Source organism: Sycon ciliatum, chromosome 8, assembly GCF_964019385.1.
Source record: "Sycon ciliatum chromosome 8, ocSycCili1.1, whole genome shotgun sequence".
Classification (NCBI taxonomy): domain Eukaryota; kingdom Metazoa; phylum Porifera; class Calcarea; order Leucosolenida; family Sycettidae; genus Sycon; species Sycon ciliatum.
In genome coordinates, this window is record NC_088650.1 from 29340408 (window position 1) to 29356914 (window position 16507).

General features: G+C 45.8%; 1 protein-coding gene across 4 annotated transcripts in view; it reads right to left on the minus strand.

Moving 5' to 3' along the window:
• Positions 1–16507, minus strand: part of LOC135822627 (uncharacterized) — a 55325-nt gene extending 38818 nt beyond the window's left edge. The window contains exons 1-11 of one of the 4 annotated variants that reach the window (XM_065335436.1): positions 16370–16507; positions 16070–16221; positions 8894–9002; positions 8098–8359; positions 6944–7022; positions 6483–6666; positions 5714–6002; positions 4930–4993; positions 4435–4549; positions 2759–3041; positions 1173–1215 (exon numbers count right to left, since the gene is read on the minus strand). In XM_065335436.1, coding sequence (XP_065191508.1) covers positions 1173–1215; positions 2759–3041; positions 4435–4549; positions 4930–4993; positions 5714–6002; positions 6483–6666; positions 6944–7022; positions 8098–8359; positions 8894–8932 — 1358 coding nt within the window. In that variant the 5' untranslated portion in view covers positions 8933–9002; positions 16070–16221; positions 16370–16507. Of the gene's footprint in view, positions 1–1172; positions 1216–2758; positions 3042–4434; positions 4550–4929; positions 4994–5713; positions 6003–6482; positions 6667–6943; positions 7023–8097; positions 8360–8893; positions 9003–15783; positions 16045–16069; positions 16222–16316; positions 16335–16369 lie in introns of those variants that run through there. The other 3 variants (XM_065335437.1, XM_065335438.1, XM_065335435.1) reach the window with 3 other exon arrangements.

Genomic DNA, 16507 nt, shown 5'->3' on the forward strand with positions numbered 1-16507 from the left:
CCGTCACCTTAGACTTCATTTGCACTTGTGGAAAGCGCTATCGCCGTCGCCAGGACTTGACTCGCCACGCCCGATTCTGCTCGTGACTTGAACACTGTTGGTCCCTTCGGGACCTGCTATCATCTCCGAATGGGCATATTTTGTATTGTTGTATTGTATTGTGTGTGTGTGTGTGTCTGTGTGTACATGGTTGCCCGTCGACGTCTGCAGTGGCTTGGCCACATTGCCAGGATGAACGATCACCGGCTTTCAAAGGCAGTGTTGTTCTCGTGGCTCCATACTCCACGCCCTGCTCATGGCCCCAGGCGCCGATGGCGTGATGTGGTACGCGATGACCTCAAGGCGTTCGGTCTCTACACCGGTTGGTACGACCTCGCAGCTTAACGTGGCGAGTGGATCCAGTCCATCTCGGATGCCATTTTTGCACGGTGCTTACGCCTTGAAATGACAGCCAAGTCAGTGTGTTGTGTGATCTGTGAGCGACTCTTCGCCAGTGAAAGCAGACTTCGTCGGCACGAATGCAGGGAAGAGCGACTGAAGCCGATCCATGAACAGGCCGGTGCAGTGTTGTGCGAAACGTGCTATCGTTGGTTTGCTAGCCGAGGTGGATTTGCTGTGCACAGCTGCTTTCCCAGCCTTGGTAATGCTCCAGTTCCAGAGATAGTTGCACCTCGCCCACCTGATTGCAGCCAATGTCAGTACCACTGTCACACCTGTGACCGCTGTTTCCGGAGCAAAGCTGGGCACCGCCGGCACAACTGCATCCGCAGAACATGCAGCTCTGGCTCCGAGCCCCGCACCATCCCATGCCCGACCTGCTCTCAGGAGTTCACATGTCTCCAGTACCTGGTTCAACACAAATGCAAGAAGTAACTCTGCCCTCCTTGCCTCTTTGAGGCACTGCATCACTTTAGGTGGCAGTTTCAAGGTTTCAAGGTGTGTGTGTGTGCATGCGTGTGTGTGTGTGTGTGTGTGTGTATATGTGTGTGTGTGTGTGTGTGTGTGTGTGTGTGTGTGTGTGTGTGTGTGTATGTGTGTGTGTGTGTGTGTGTGTGTGTGTGTGTGTGTGTGTGTGTGTGTGTGTGTGTGTGTGTGTGTGTGTGTGTGTGTGTGTGTGTGTGTGTGTGTGTGTGTGTGTGTGTGTGTGTGTGTGTGTGTCATCTAAAACAAACCTTTGTTCAACGGGATCCTCCAGAATGTATTGCTCATCTCTCTCTGCAACCAAACACAGGTCAACACCAAGTAGTTGGGTCGAAACGCTCTTTGATCTCTACAAGTGCAATACTATTATAGTATGAGTGGGTAGGATGCCTTTTTTTTTAAATTAAGAATAACATACCTAGCTCGTAAGGTGAAAAGACAAAGGAAAAATTGTTGGCGACCACAGGAAGAGACTAAGTTCCCAGGACTGCTTGTATTAGGCATTATCTCATGGCACTTTCCTGGTTGGTTGTCTATTCTGCAGAGATATTTGTGAAAAATAGAGTACGGTTAACTGAACGGTCATTTCCTGTACTTCATTACGTGAAGGGGTGGGAAACGGTTCATTTCAGACACCAGGCTAGTTCAAAGCGTTAAGAAGTGCAAATGTTCATACAAAGGTTTGTGTCTTTAGAGTATCCGCAAATTTATTCATTTCCTCGACCTCCTACTTTACCCTGTTGTACTTTTATTTGTACCAGCTGGCTTGAAAGGAATGACATCAGGAGTCAAAATCTAACGATAGATAAGGACATTTGCATTCACTCTGCACATAAGGAAGTACAGGGTGTGGTGGGTGGGCCCCTGTTGTCGCTCGCAGGTGTGATGTTTTATGAACAATGAGTGGGGGCTCTGACCGGGATGGCCCAATCCAGTCATTACTGGCACGAGAGCACGACGGAACGAACAGGCCAGAAATTCACCAAATACAGCATACCGTTACATGTATATACATGGTGAGTCTACTGCTTATAAACAGCTGTGTATCCTAATTGGAATGGCCTAGGCTACGGTTCCTGACAGTACTGTATGCTGTGACGGAAAACCACACAAACGTGTATGGATCCCTGCAAACACTGGATTCAAACGGATTCCGAAAGTCAGCGTTTTCATGACACCGGGCTGGCTGTGACGAAGCATTTTCAAGCCCTGCTAGGATGCCCCTTCCCTCTAACCGCAGCTCTGTATTATGGCTAGAAAGAAGTAGAAATTGTCATCCTTCCAAAGGCAATCATTGATTATTTCTCGAAACTGCATTTTATAACCAGGAATTTCATCTGTGAAAAATCTCATATAATTCTGAAGAAAGGCAATTTGTCTCGTCAATTTTTTTCATGTGTCCTGAAGCTTATTGAAAGCCTCGGCAGATCACCATAAGTTCAGAATTGAAATTCGTCGGAAAGCCCTTCGGACAAAAAGGAACAAAAGATTCCACAGACAACATTTCTGCTTATGTACGGGGAGCAGAGTAAACCAAGCTAATTTTTGAGACTACGAGTTTCACAAAAAGGTATTCATAAGTAGGCACTAGTCTGCATATACAGCATGTTTGTTGGATAGCCTTTTGTGATAGCGAAACACGTCATGGCCCGCGCCCACCCACTGCAAATAAGCAGGAGCCTGAGAGCTGATAGTCGTTTAGCTCTTAACGTTTTTGCAACTCATTCAGCATGTATCATGGCAGGGGAAAAAACCAAAAATTCACTCTTTTCAAAACTCATTCTTTTCATTCACAATGACACAGGCAAAAAAATAGCTTGATGAGATATAGACTAACCTGGCACAAATCTGTACGCCTCTTTATCCAGAAACCTTGCCAACTCTCTGGTGGTGGAGGTCATCTCCCTATACAGGATCTTCAGAAAGGTGTAGAAGGAGGCGTTGTTGCCTTTCGAAAGCTCGTCGATCAGATGGAGCGCTTGCTCCTCGTTCGATATCATGCGTGCTTCAGCTTGCAGCTGGCCTCTGGTCATGCCAGTGATGAGATCCTCCTGCAAGCAGAACAATGCCACCTCCGCCGCAGGTATCTTGCACAGCTCTTTTAGATTAGGTCTTGCTACCTGAGATGATGCACAGAGAAGCACACGAGCATGAAATGCACCAGCAGATTAGCGGCTTGAGAAACGGGGGATCTTCCATGATGATGATCAGATCCAAATCATTTTTCCTGTCAAGGGTGCTAAGTTATACCAGATCCAATAACATGCAACGTCAATAATTATAATAATTTGGGAACAACTCTGGCGACAGAAAATTGATATTGTAAAGGAGCTTGCATATCTATCTTTTGAAATGTGTTTGCTGCAATCCATGCTAAGTGGAAGCGGTGCTGTGTAAGCTACATGTGAGTGAGAGAGAGAGGGTGGCGAACAACTACATGATTGCTAGCAAGAAAGAGAGTGGGAGAGGAAGAGAGGGAGGGATAGAGAGACAGAGACAGAGAGAGAAAGAGAGAAAGAGAGAAAGAGAGAGAGAGAAAGAGAGAGAGAGAGAGAGAGAGAGAGAGAGAGAGAGAGAGAGAGAGAGAGAGAGAGAGAGAGAGAGAGAGAGAGAGAGAGAGAGAGAGAGAGAGAGAGAGAGAGAGAGAGAGAGAGAGAGAGAGAGAGAGAGAGAGAGAGAGAGAGAGAGAGAGAGAGAGAGAGAGAGAGAGAGAGAGAGAGAGAGAGAAGGAGAGAGAGAGAGAGAGAGAGAGAGACGGAGAGAGTGTGTGTGTGAGAGAGAGACAGAGAGACAGAGGCAGAGACAGAGAGACAGACAGAAACAGAGAGAGACAGAGAGATAGAGAGAGATAGAGAGAGATAGAGAAAGAGAAAGAGAAGGAGGAGGGGGAGGAGAGACAGAGACAGAGAGACAGAGAGAGACAGACAAACAGAGACAGAGACAGACAGAAAGACAGACTGAGAGACAGACTGAGAGACAGACAGAGAGCAGACAGAGAGGCAGAGAGACAGAGAGACAGAGAGACGGAGAGACAGACTGAGAGACAGACAGAGAGACAGACAGAGAGACAGAGAGACAGAGAGAGAGAGAGAAATAGAAAGAGAAGGAGGAGGAGAAAGAAAGACAGAGAATGAGAGAGAGACAGAGAGAGACTGATAGACAGAGAGACAGAGGAGGGACAGACATAGAGGGAGAGAGAGAGAGAGAGAGAGAGAGAGAGAGAGAGAGAGAGAGAGAGAGAGAGAGAGAGAGAGAGAGAGAGAGAGAGAGAGAGAGATAGAGAGACACACACACACACACACACACAGCGGGAGAGAGAGAGAGGAACCTAGATAAATGGCCGAAGATAGGGACCTAACAATAATAGAACAGGCAGTCTCTATTTGGACTGACTAGACTCAAGTGCATCATTCTGTATGGTTGCACCCATAATGAAAAACTAGAATATGTTTTCGCAACCTTAGGTCACTGCAATGCAACTCTCCCCTTGGCTGTGCTGCACATGCATCTCACCTTCCTCCACAGATCCTCCTCGAACCTTCTACGCATTCCTTTGCCTCGAGCCTGCGGTGTGCTTCCTCCATCCTCATTGGGCAGGATCGATTGTCTTCTCTTCTGCAGTGGTTGTCTAGCATGACACATGAAAGTCAACAGCATGCCATGACTGGCTAATCTGTATTGGATGCACATCTGATACAAACCTGTAGCATGATGCTTGGTATGGATAGGCCACACATATATTTCCCACAAATTTAGGGGCAATTGGCCAACGCCAGATGGTGAGACTCAAAACTGACTGAGGAAGCCAGGAAATGAAACAAGGATAAAGAACACACCAGATGCCGTATTTACAACCGAAAAATGTCGTGTGAGAAATTATTTCTCCCTTATCTCGCTGCGCTTGGCCAGCGAGAAATACAACTGCTCGCCAATTCTCATGGAGTTCTGAAGCTGCAGGTTGCCTCACCCCTAATATGTAAACAGTTGTGCTTGAATAGAAAATGCTACCTTTTTCTAGTTGATCTGCGTTGCTCCTCCCGTGCCATCGTCTTCTTAATGCTACGGAAGCAGCCTGTAGGAAAGGGAACAACACAAGCACATTGCTGGAAATAAAAGAGAGGAAAACTATTTCTATTTTTTGATAAGTGTAGTGTGAAACTCAGAGTTGGGAATAAGAGTGCATATTTCCTGCCGCGTAAACATAACATTATTTTCGTTGGCATTGTATCTGAGTGGAAAGACACGTAGTGTCTATAATCGTAATGAGCTCACTGAAGAGCCAAAACATCACTTAGAATATCTACTAAGGGCAGATCGAGAGTTTTGTTTCTAAAAATCCATAACACCACTGCCATCCCCCATGTCCACGTGTCCCCAGTGTCCCCGGTGTGTCTTGTCTATGCTATCAACATGGGGCTTCCTCTTTACTGTATTTATGCTCATATTCTTGGTAATGTTAGGTTGTTAAGGGATGGCAGGCATAGTGGGATGGTCTAGGACCATGATTGGGAAACAGATGGTACAGGGTTCAAGTCCTGCTTGGAAGCGGACGGATTTTTTCCAGCCGTGCTGCGACTCTCTGTCACCCTAATACGTGAAGTCCCAACCCCCACCTGTTCTGTGTCCTTTGTGTATGGCATGATGGCAAATGCTGACTTAACATGATATCAAATTGATTTGCTAAATACAGAAAGTTTGCTTCTTGCAGTATACCTTCACCTCTATTTTAGCTACCCATGCAAACAGAATCAAGGGGTTCGAATGTCCAAGCACACAACTCCGCACAACTCACCTTGGGAGCGTTCCTGGGCGTGTTCATCCGTCTTACGCACTATCTCCTTAGCCAGATCCTTGCTTGGGCCATCTTGATCGTAGAGTGCTCTGACGAGAACACAAATACCTCTGTTGGATTGGGCTCCGAGGCTCTTGACTAGCTCAGTGACACGTTCACTGCGAAGTTTCTGACCCGAGATGCTCTCATACTCTTCCTTCGAGAATAGCCCGTGTTGGTGCATTGTTGCTAGCACTGCTAGGGGTTCAATCTTTTGACTCAACTTGACAAGAAAGTACGGCTTCACAACCTGCATGCAGGGAAACAGTGGAAACGAAAATGGACCATGGAAACGTGCGGCAAACTCCAATAAAGAGGAAACAGATTTAGAAACAGAATTCCATCGTCGGTATGTGCCATCCGCAAATTCCCCTGGTAAACCTGATTGTCTCTATCTTTTCAAAGTTCTGAACGTAGGACATGTGTGAAAATGCACTAAGAAGGAGGACAGAAAATACAATACATTTTATTCACAGGTTTGAGGGAAAGACACAAACGGGAAAAGACTGAAGAAAAATTTGACTGTCACTACCAGGACTCGAACCGGGGACCCTCGCTTGTAGCCAGCGATGCTCCAACTACTGAGCTATGGATTTTCTTCATCTTTATACGGTGATCAAACAGTAGCGCATGACAACGTGTCCCTATATGCGAGATGGACATGTCGGCCATTGGGATTAGTCTACAAGGAGCCTTTCTGCATTACAGTACAGTGTAGATTTCTACTTACATCGCGCCACAGATCAACACTGTCGGGCACGTGGTCTTCCTCTTCTCCACCACTGTCGGTCTCTAGATCACTATCCCCATCTTTGTCACTGCTTGACAATTGCTCTTCGGTCTCCATGTTGGCCACAGCAGCAGGCATATCTGGCATATGTGATTCAGCCTGACATCGGGTCGTAGGTTCATCACTGTGCATGCATCGATTGGCAATATGGAATAGGCAACAAAACCAATCTTACATTAATCAACTCTTCCGTACAAGTATGGACTCGGATGGAGAGACTAGGATTAATTTATAATTTATTAATTTATTTGTAGTTCTTTGGTCCTTTTTCTTGTCAGTATAAGTGATCAGAATAATAAACCGTATTCTTCCAAGAACCTTCTATTCTTCTCTCTTTTCAAAGTGAGACTGCAGAGGTTGCTTAGAAACGAGGCAACACAGTTCGCTCAATGGCCACCTACCCTGAAAGGTTAGCAGTTCCATTCTCAGTATCTTGACTGATGCCGACTGCAACTCGATCACTGTGAGTAGATTCAGCCACTGGAATTAGGTACATACACGACATAACATAGCAATAGTGAGATGTGGCTTCCTATGGCCGTAACCGAGAGTACATAACCCCCAAGAGTGTGCAACTACAGCTATCGGGCCTGTGGTGGCAGAACTTCACATCACGTGACGAACCCGCACACATTAGTTGCATCCTGTGCATGATAGCTTACAGGGGTTGTACTCAACCCTGCTTTGGGTTCAACTCTCTTGTGGTCACTTTGCACTGTTTGCCAGCGCGACTTATTGAACCATGTCACGTGATGTGAAGTTCTGCCACCGCGGCACTGAGTACAGGTTGTGCAGTCAGTTCCACACTCTTGGGGGGTAATGTACTCTGGCTGCAACTTCCGAACTTTCCTTGACTCTGCACGAGCTGTGTTAGTTACCTCCTCCCGTACGTTGCACAACCTTTTCCAATCTGGCCTGCATGCGACCTCGTACTCATTTTTTGTCTCCTTTCGTCACCTTTCGTTCCGTTGGCCTGGGTAGCTACTTGCGCACCAATATTTTCCACAGCTAGCCCTGGCCCTTTATCTTGCCGCCCTCACTTGGTCTCTCTCTCTCTCTCTCTCTCTTGTCTCGCTCTTTCATAATGTAGTCATTTCGTTTGTCTTTTTCTGAGTCTCTTCGTCTTCCCTAATTAATGTCGTTCGACCCAACTCCCTCTTCCCGTTGTCCGTTGTGCCCTGGAGGGTATGACTCGTCCTATTCGTACCCAACAGCCGGATAATGTCTCCATGAATCTTCTATAGATTTCCTTCAATGCTATTTTCACTTTGCCCCATTCTTGAGAGTATCAGAACTACACTATGATAAAAACACACTGCTACAAATGCTTCACTGGTACTGAACTCGCCTGGTATAAATTACCCATAATACAAGTATATTATAATATTTTATTGTACTTGCACTTTGATGCAGGTACACTGGAATAATTTTTGATGGCAAATTTAGGATTGAATATGAAGTATCGCGCTTTTTCACATGAGAGCCGATTTCTTCTATGTTCACAATGCTGATTAAATCAATAATAAAATAATTCAAATAGGGACACTGCGCTTACATTGTTGGTCATCTTCGTGCCTATGGACACTGCCCAGGCTGCTGACCGGGTCACTCTCCGCACTACAATCATGTGACAGAACACATCCACTCTCGGTGCTGGCTAGCAGGCTGTTGCCTTGCGCTGTGTGACTGTCGCTGCCATCTACATCTGCACTGGCGGCGTTGGCCGTTGATGGAAAAGTGTCATCCACGGGTGCATTGCTTTCTTGCCGAGAGAGGCCTATATCATCGGTAAGTCTGTCTCGAAGGCTGTCCACAGTCTGACGAGGCAATACAAGGGAGACAGCTGATCAGACTTCATAATCGTTGTCTGATGATTGGTTCAGCCATGAAACTCTGAGTCACAACGGAATTAATTTGCCAAGGTTTTTCATTGTGTGCCTTTGTGCAGACTTCATAATAATATTAAAAAATATAAACAGGTTATGTTTCCCGCCTTAACCAATCACATGGTGGAGGGGGTCATGCATCCGTCAATGATCGTCAAACAGAGTTGCTTGTGGGCGGCGAGATTGAGACATTCCTGAATCGGCACATTCATCCAGACTTCATAGGTACACCATTAGCAAGCCTTGAATTGAACATGCCTGCGATACGGCCACTTAGATTTGGCCCTAGAACCAATCAATCACAATCTTTTACTAAGCTCCCAGTTGCAAAGTTGCCATACTGCTCAAATTTTGCGAACCTGTGAAGAATGGCATATTATTTTTTAGTTTAAATAACCAATGGTCGGGTGGACACAAGATACATAAGTGTCTGCCACAGACCGTGTTCATCGCAATTGTGTTTACCTTCTCTGCATCATGGTCTTCACCCAGCTTGCTTGCCATGATGGCAAGACGACACCGCTTGCCAGTCTCCAGTGAATTAAACAATGGCAGTCATCTTTTGTGATCACATCTGTGCAGAACCGTGACACAGCAATGTACAATACATCGAGGATTGTTGTTGAAATGGAACATTATTGTTGAAGAAGTTGGCAGCTTCAAGCCAACAAAAGGCTAAGGCATCCAGCCCAATTGACTAATATGTAGACCTGACTCAGGACTGAGGACAGGCATCCTGTGAAAACGAGGAGTACGCAGAATGTACAAATCCGCAAAACAGAAAGAAAAGGCTCGCTCCCTACTTAGCAACAATGTTTCAACCCTCCAGTTGAAATCTCGAGCAGGAAAATGAAATATTTCTCCAGCGGTCGAAATTTAACTACAAAATGGCAATAAATATCCAGTGCACCTCACACCTCACTGATGAATCTCCGTGTGGTGGTGGTGGTGTGAATCAATATCACCCATGATGAGAAGCACATATTCAGAGCCATCATCCACTCCAAATCCTATTCCCTTAAACCACTAGTCACATGCTCCTGTGAGACATATCAATACAAAGTGTCAACTCTACATTGGAAGCAGTCGACTTCTCCAACATACTATTGCCGCCAAAGTCACTAATCCTGACATGTTCAGAATATGTCAGTACAAACGTGTACATAGCTCCCCCACATTCCTGCGTACGTGGGAGTAAGTTGCGCCAATGTTAGCCAGTGCAGGCTGTCGTAATAAAACGACTCATCCGTGTTCCATTCCCGTGCATGGTACATGCATGGTGCGACGGCACAATGACAGCTGACGCAAATCACACTGAGTATTACACGTGTTTGTTGGTGATTCCTGGTTAGCTGCTAGCTTTTCCCTACTCGAAGATGTTGCCGCCGCGAAGTCTGGGGTTTTGTGTTCGTCCTGGCGAAAACCGCGTTGATCCGTTGAGGTAGACGAGAGATACAGTGCAAAGACGTACGATCTGTCCGAGAAGCGGCGAAGAGGAAAGCTTCGCAGACAACCCGTCGTGGAAGGGAACAGAATGGAACATATACCAGTCGATGCCTGTCATGGTAGGGATGACTGCTACGAAGTTGTAGCCCCATGCTCCCCAGTGCTTTTTAGCGCCCGACAATAATTACCAAATTTCATCGATTTTCCATATGGATCAAAGCATACTGTATAGCAGGAAATTTTCGGACGGAAATATTTTATTATTTTCGGACAAAACCGAATTTCGCCCTTTCGTACGGATTATATTTCCGTACAGTACTGAATGCTAAATGCATGTGCTCGCATGCGGTACGCATGTATAGTGCACATAACTTCACCGGAACAAATTTTAGTACGGAATTAATTTTAGTACAAAAGAGGCCGTGTACGAAATCAGACGAAAATAAATTCCGTCCGAAAATTTCCTGCTATACAATAGTCTCCTGAATCTTCTCCAGTCGAGCTGAGCCTGGACGCTACAATGTCGAGACGCGAAAAGAGAACATGCAGGAACACACAGGAGCATCACATGCAGCTGCATTCTGCCTCAACGAAGAGAACAACACCAGCACCACGCATTTGGAAGACATTTCGAAGAAGACGAGGAACTACTGGCATATCTGCGTTCGAAAAAGCCTCTGTACTGTGCAGTATGCATGCGTGCATGCGCGAAGCACGGGGTCTGCGGATCAACTTCGTTCAAAATCTTTGTGCCACACGGGTTGTATCATTTGTGTGCGATCATGGCCTTTCTTCTTGACAAACAAAACTGAAGTTTTTCGATCTCAAATCGCCATAGCGTCCTTGTCATGACTCCAAAGCAGCTGAAACTTTGCAGGAGGCATGGAAATGCCATGCTGAATCGATTGGCACCATTTTCGAAGGGTTTCCTTGAAAAATAAAATTTAGTCTGCACTGGCTACCAATGTGTAGCATGTCTACCATCTGGGGAACATGATACTTAGTGCACTATGATGCACTGTAACAATCAAGCATGCAGAATTTCTGCCGTTAAACGCAGCCCAGTCCTGTGAAATTAATAATTATAACCTGTTCAATTTGCCACATTTTACCTTGGTGTGCCCATAGACCGTACATTGCACAGTAGCTGTATTATTGACGTTAAAATATCTGGTCTTCCAGTACACTCTACAACTATCTCTCCCTAGCACATGCAATTACATTTACATTATACATTTTCTATTTTAGTTCCTCTCGCGATGGTGGTGGAGTTCTGAAACATGTGGAAAACTCCATCTAACCACGCCTCAAGTGAACAGTGAATGTGTTCCTCTCATTCAGATGTTTTGTTAGTGCACTTTTACCGCAGAAGATATCAAATCGACCACATTGATGATGTCGTCTTTGGCAATAAAGACATCATTGAGACAAAAAGATATTTAAAGGACATTCAATCTGTCCCTGCGGGAATTTCCGGCAAAATTCTCGAAAGCTTGCGCAAGAAATTGCGGCAGAAAACAACAAAAATGCGGCAAAAAGTGCGGAACTTGCCAAGAATTTGCGGAATTTTGCAGATTTGGACCAAATCACGAAATTTGTTGCGAATGTACAAGTCGTACTGTGCAAATAACCTACATGTACGAAATCATGGATTTATGGAAAGCACTGCGTAGAAAGTGCAGAAAACAACACAAAACACGGGAAATCGCGGATATTTCAGAAAATCGCGGGTTTGGGTCAAAATCGCGAAATTTGTTGCATCCGTGGAATCGCGATCTCCTGGAGGGACAGTGCAGTAAAGCCTGCCCTAACTGGACTCTCTTGGTGCAGCGGAAGCTGTCCTGATATGAAAGGAGTCCGTTTGATCCAGGGATGCACATTCGATCCACGTAACTTTGGTGCATGACAATTTGCCCGGTCAATACAGGATTCCACTTGGTACAGGGTCCAGCAAACACAGGTCTTACTGTACTGTTTGATAATAACCCATTGCCTTAAGGGTTACAGTGTGTGGCTCTCTCTCTCTCTCGAGCATTGGTCATCCTAGTTCCAAGGCCCACAGGTAGACGTCGGCGGATAATGCTCGAAAATCACACAGATTATGCTTTTCAGTATGCTGGCAATATGCTCTGAAAATCACTAAATTATGCTCAAATTATGCTTCATGACACTGTGCTCTTTCATGTTTATAATGATACTAACATGTATAGAATGTGTACTCGGTATCAAATGTGGACTTCCGGAGAAAACTGCATGGAAGAAGATCTAGTACAGGGGCGTCACAGGGTGGGTGGGAGTGGTACGACCGGGGGTGCGGGGGTGTCCCCCGGAGAAAAAAGTAAGGATTTTCGGCTAACAGGCCACGTTTTAGCACTCTACAGCCACAAAGGAGGGTTCCCCTAGCACTTATTAGACAACCCCACTCCAGCTCCAAAAACATACTTCTCATGGATTTTTGGTATTTTCTGTACATCGTAGGTAGCCAAGCAAGGCAAATGGAACCCATTCAATGATTCAGGGCCATTGCCGTCGAAAAAATCGCAAAATCCGAAGTACAAGCGTGCTGCGCGTTCTAGCGCCAGCCGCTATGCAAAAACGTATGTTGTACGTTGTGTCCTGCAAAAGTCTGCCGTGTCGCGTACACTATGTACACGTCAGGTCTGGACAGTCGCGAAGTAATTATTTTAGTTGTTTTTAGAGAGAAAAGAAGATCCTTTTTTTTTGGTTCGGTGGGATTGAAAGATCTGCCAGTGGACCGGAGAGCTACAATAATGGAAGCAGAAGAAAGCGCTTGCGGAATCTTCTCTGTCTTCGTGGAAACAGGACTTTAGTTTGCGAGAGACTTTCGTCCTGTCGTCGCGGACGAAATTCTTGTTGCTGCTACCAGAAAACTCGGGGAACGAAACGATCGTAAGTCGTTATAATATAGGTGAAGCGGGTCGTGTCGGTGAACAGCTGCAGAATATTCTGCCGCCGTGGAGCAGCAGTCCAAACACTTTTCCGCTTCGGAGAATGAAGCGCTTCCCTTTTCCGTTGACAAGCGCTGCGTTCGCGGGTGTAATGCATTTTCGAATCCGCTTGCAGTAGATCGTCAGGAGCCAGAGGTACTAGGTAGGTGTCGTTGTGGAAAGAATATAATTATTATGTTGTAGCTGACAAGTGACATACATGCAGTGTCTCTTGACGTGCTGATCGCCATTGTAACATGGTAGATCTTGGAAAATTTTAGTTCTGGACCCAGTGATCGCCGCCAGCTCAGCTCTGTTTCCGTCAAGTTTGCAGTGAATGCGTCCGTGAGGAATCCATCGTTTGGTTGTCTCTAACCGTGACTCCAACCGCCTATCGTAATGGATAGCCGCCTGGAGTCTTGGGCAATAGCTAGCTGCTAGTGCTAGGCATCAAGTCTGTATGCTCCTTGCAATGAAAGTAACAGTTGCGATGTTTTGTACAAGTCCGAAGATCCTTGAATTTTTTATTACTTTTTCGGATGAATTGGGTGGACCATCCTGGACGAAAAGTGGTACGAGCATGGTCGTAGTGGTCGTACCGTGTGTGACGCCCCTGTAGTATAGCTATGATTAGCAGGCCCGTAGCAGCCCCATTTGGGTTGGTCCGGCAAGATACGACTTCGATGCTTCCCCCCCCCCCGAGCCCATACTCATACATGTACATGTACATAGTACATACACGTACAATCATCATGATCATGTACAAAATGTACATGATTGTACGTGTATGTACTATGTACATGTACATGCATGTAATCGTGACCATGCAGAGTGACAAAGGACGAGAAAAGGAAGAAGGACGTTCGGCATGAGTCAGGAAAAAGGGCATCAGCATGTTGTATCCGTCCAAACAGAACTTGTTGAAGATTATGAAGGCAGAGCTACCGTATCTAAATGCATGTGATAAAAGAATCAAAATGGACCTTTGGAGGAGGAGAAAGGATATTGCAATGGAATATCTTTGGTACAAACCCTATCTAGAAAGAATTGGAGGAAGAAAGAATCAATACATTTCAGGAAGTACAGTGTAGAAACATTCACGGGCATGACTGTCCTCATGACCTTCAGCAGGGTCATACTCCTGATGACATGTAGGTCTACTACCGGCACTACTATTTCTACTCTAGCTACTACCTCTATACAACTTATTGCACACATCCCCTTCAATGGTACAGGGTGGACATCCTGAGCTGTACTGCATGCTCACATCTGTGAGCTCCTTTTTTTTTTCTTTTTTTTTTTTTTGGCCGAATATTGGTCCGGCAGCTGCCGGACCTGCCGGACCGCCTGCTACGGCCCTGAATAGGATGAAGGCCGCACACGTCGCGCAACTACGTTACTTGTTCGACATGTATGACTGTGTATTTTAATTTAAGAAGATCTAGTCTCAGCTATGGAGAAGGAACCAGGATACGGCAATAGGCACTGCAACATCATTACAAGCATAATCATGTACAGAAATAATAGAATGCTGAGTGTTCATTGTAAGCGTATCACACAAGTACTGCTGATGTACATAGAGTTGTTTACCTCTCTTTCTTTCTTATCTTTTCTTTTCCTTCTCTCTCTTTGTTTGCCACGGCGACCCCGTGTGCTGTCTGTGACTTTGAGCCTCATTTCACTTTGCTACTTTTTTTCTCTTTAACGTTACGTAATACTTTATACCAGGCGTGGGTCATCCACTGTACATACATGGTAACATGTAGGTGCTACCATTTTTCCTAGTTTCAATAAATAATAATAGAATAGAATCAGAGTCATTGCAGTGACTTATGCATGACACTGCATTGACAACATGACTTCAGATATGCATTTGGGAGAATAATGTGCAAGAAATTTGAAAACAATAACAGAAATACCAGCCGAACAGTGGCAGCTTTGGCTGCTGGAGAGACCACATCCTACAAAGGCTACATGCATGTACTGATCACTAATTCAAAAGCCAGAGGATTCCCCTGCCTTTGTAACAAACAACGAACTCTGGACGGTGAACGTTTGACCTTTGACGGCCTAAACATTACTTATCTGTTACATTTGCAGTCACTGAGTGTAGATCAGGCCCTTTCACGGAGCCGTGCCAGATATATACCGTGGTATGGTACGACTCCCTGCCGAGTCCCGGGTGTAGATCTATTTACATTGTATGAGGATTCCCTTGCCTTTGTAACAAACAACTGACTCTGGACGGTGAACTTTTGACCTTTGAGGCCCTAGGGGTTTCATGCAGCAGTTATGATGAAGGATCAACTAAATTATGCTCGGCAATGCTATTTTTCAGAAAGCCGTGATTATGCTCAAAATTATGCCGGCGCTATCCGCCGATGACTACCCACAGGATGTGGAACATATTCTTGGCACACATATGCACTGCATTAGTGAAAGTTAGTGACCATCATCATCGGGAATCGAACCCGCAACCTCCCAAGTGAAAATCACTGTACATACCACTGCACCATATGGGACACACACGTGGGTTCAAACAGGGACATGGACAAGGGTTCGCTATATCACGAAATTCGCTACATGCAAGTTCGTTATAAGTGGAGGCGACTGCAATCTGGACTGCAACCACCCACCCACCTGCTGACCAAGCAACAGGGTGCACTGCCCACTAGTAGACCTACTGACACTAGGCCGCGTAGATCTACAACCAGTACTGGCAGTAGGTGTTGATAGTAGTACAGTCAGATCTTGCTTATCCGCTCCTCTTTTATCCGGATCCCTCGCCATCCGGTAGATAATAGCTGGTTACATATTTACAGCACACGGGATGCATCTAACATAAACAGTGTTCAGTTAACCGGTTCCCTCGCCTATCCGGATATGTTTTGTGGAAAACGGACGTGTGCGGTTAAACGAGGTCTGACTGTAGTGTTACTGCGAAGTACATGCTGTGCTCACATCGGTCGCTTCCACTGACTTGTGTCGACTGGGCCGTGCTTCTTGCTTGCTTCTTACATTTGTCGGAAGTAACTATTACTTAGTTATGGTTGCACAAACGGAAGGTGACTGAGTCTGTGAAAACCTACATCACTTGCTTCCTCTCAGTCTCAGCGTCGCTGCGTGCGTTCCGTACTGCCTCAACTGCTAGTACATGTAACATGTATGACAAACATAATTGATTGTAGCACAAACGCCAGCTACATACTTCAGCACGACCCTGGGTCCCTGGCCTGGAGGTACTCACTTCGGTGATCCACGAAGGGCAAGGCACTACAAAAGCCTGGATCCACCCTGCACACGATTCCAGCGCACGTGTAGACTTCAGAGTTCAGACTGACTGTATACGCACACGGCACTTCAGAGTTCAGTCTTCGCTGCAGAGCTAGGATGTAGCTGCTAAACAAAAATAATAGAGATAGGAAGAACAAGTCCCGGAAGAAAATCTTGGCAAAGAACAACCTTGACGAAATGCAAGTTACTTTCCGCCTCACCGGATTCACACAGCCTCTGGCGCAACTGCAATAGAGTACGTGGACCTTCTTACCTTGGGAGTTGGGTTCAGCTGCGTTCCCTTTTATCGTGTTCGGACACGGAGGCACTGCGTTGAGGAGTCATCAGCGAACCTTGGCTTTGAGTCAGAGCTACGTTTCTTGGGCGCTTCTTTATACTAGTGCTAGTAGTG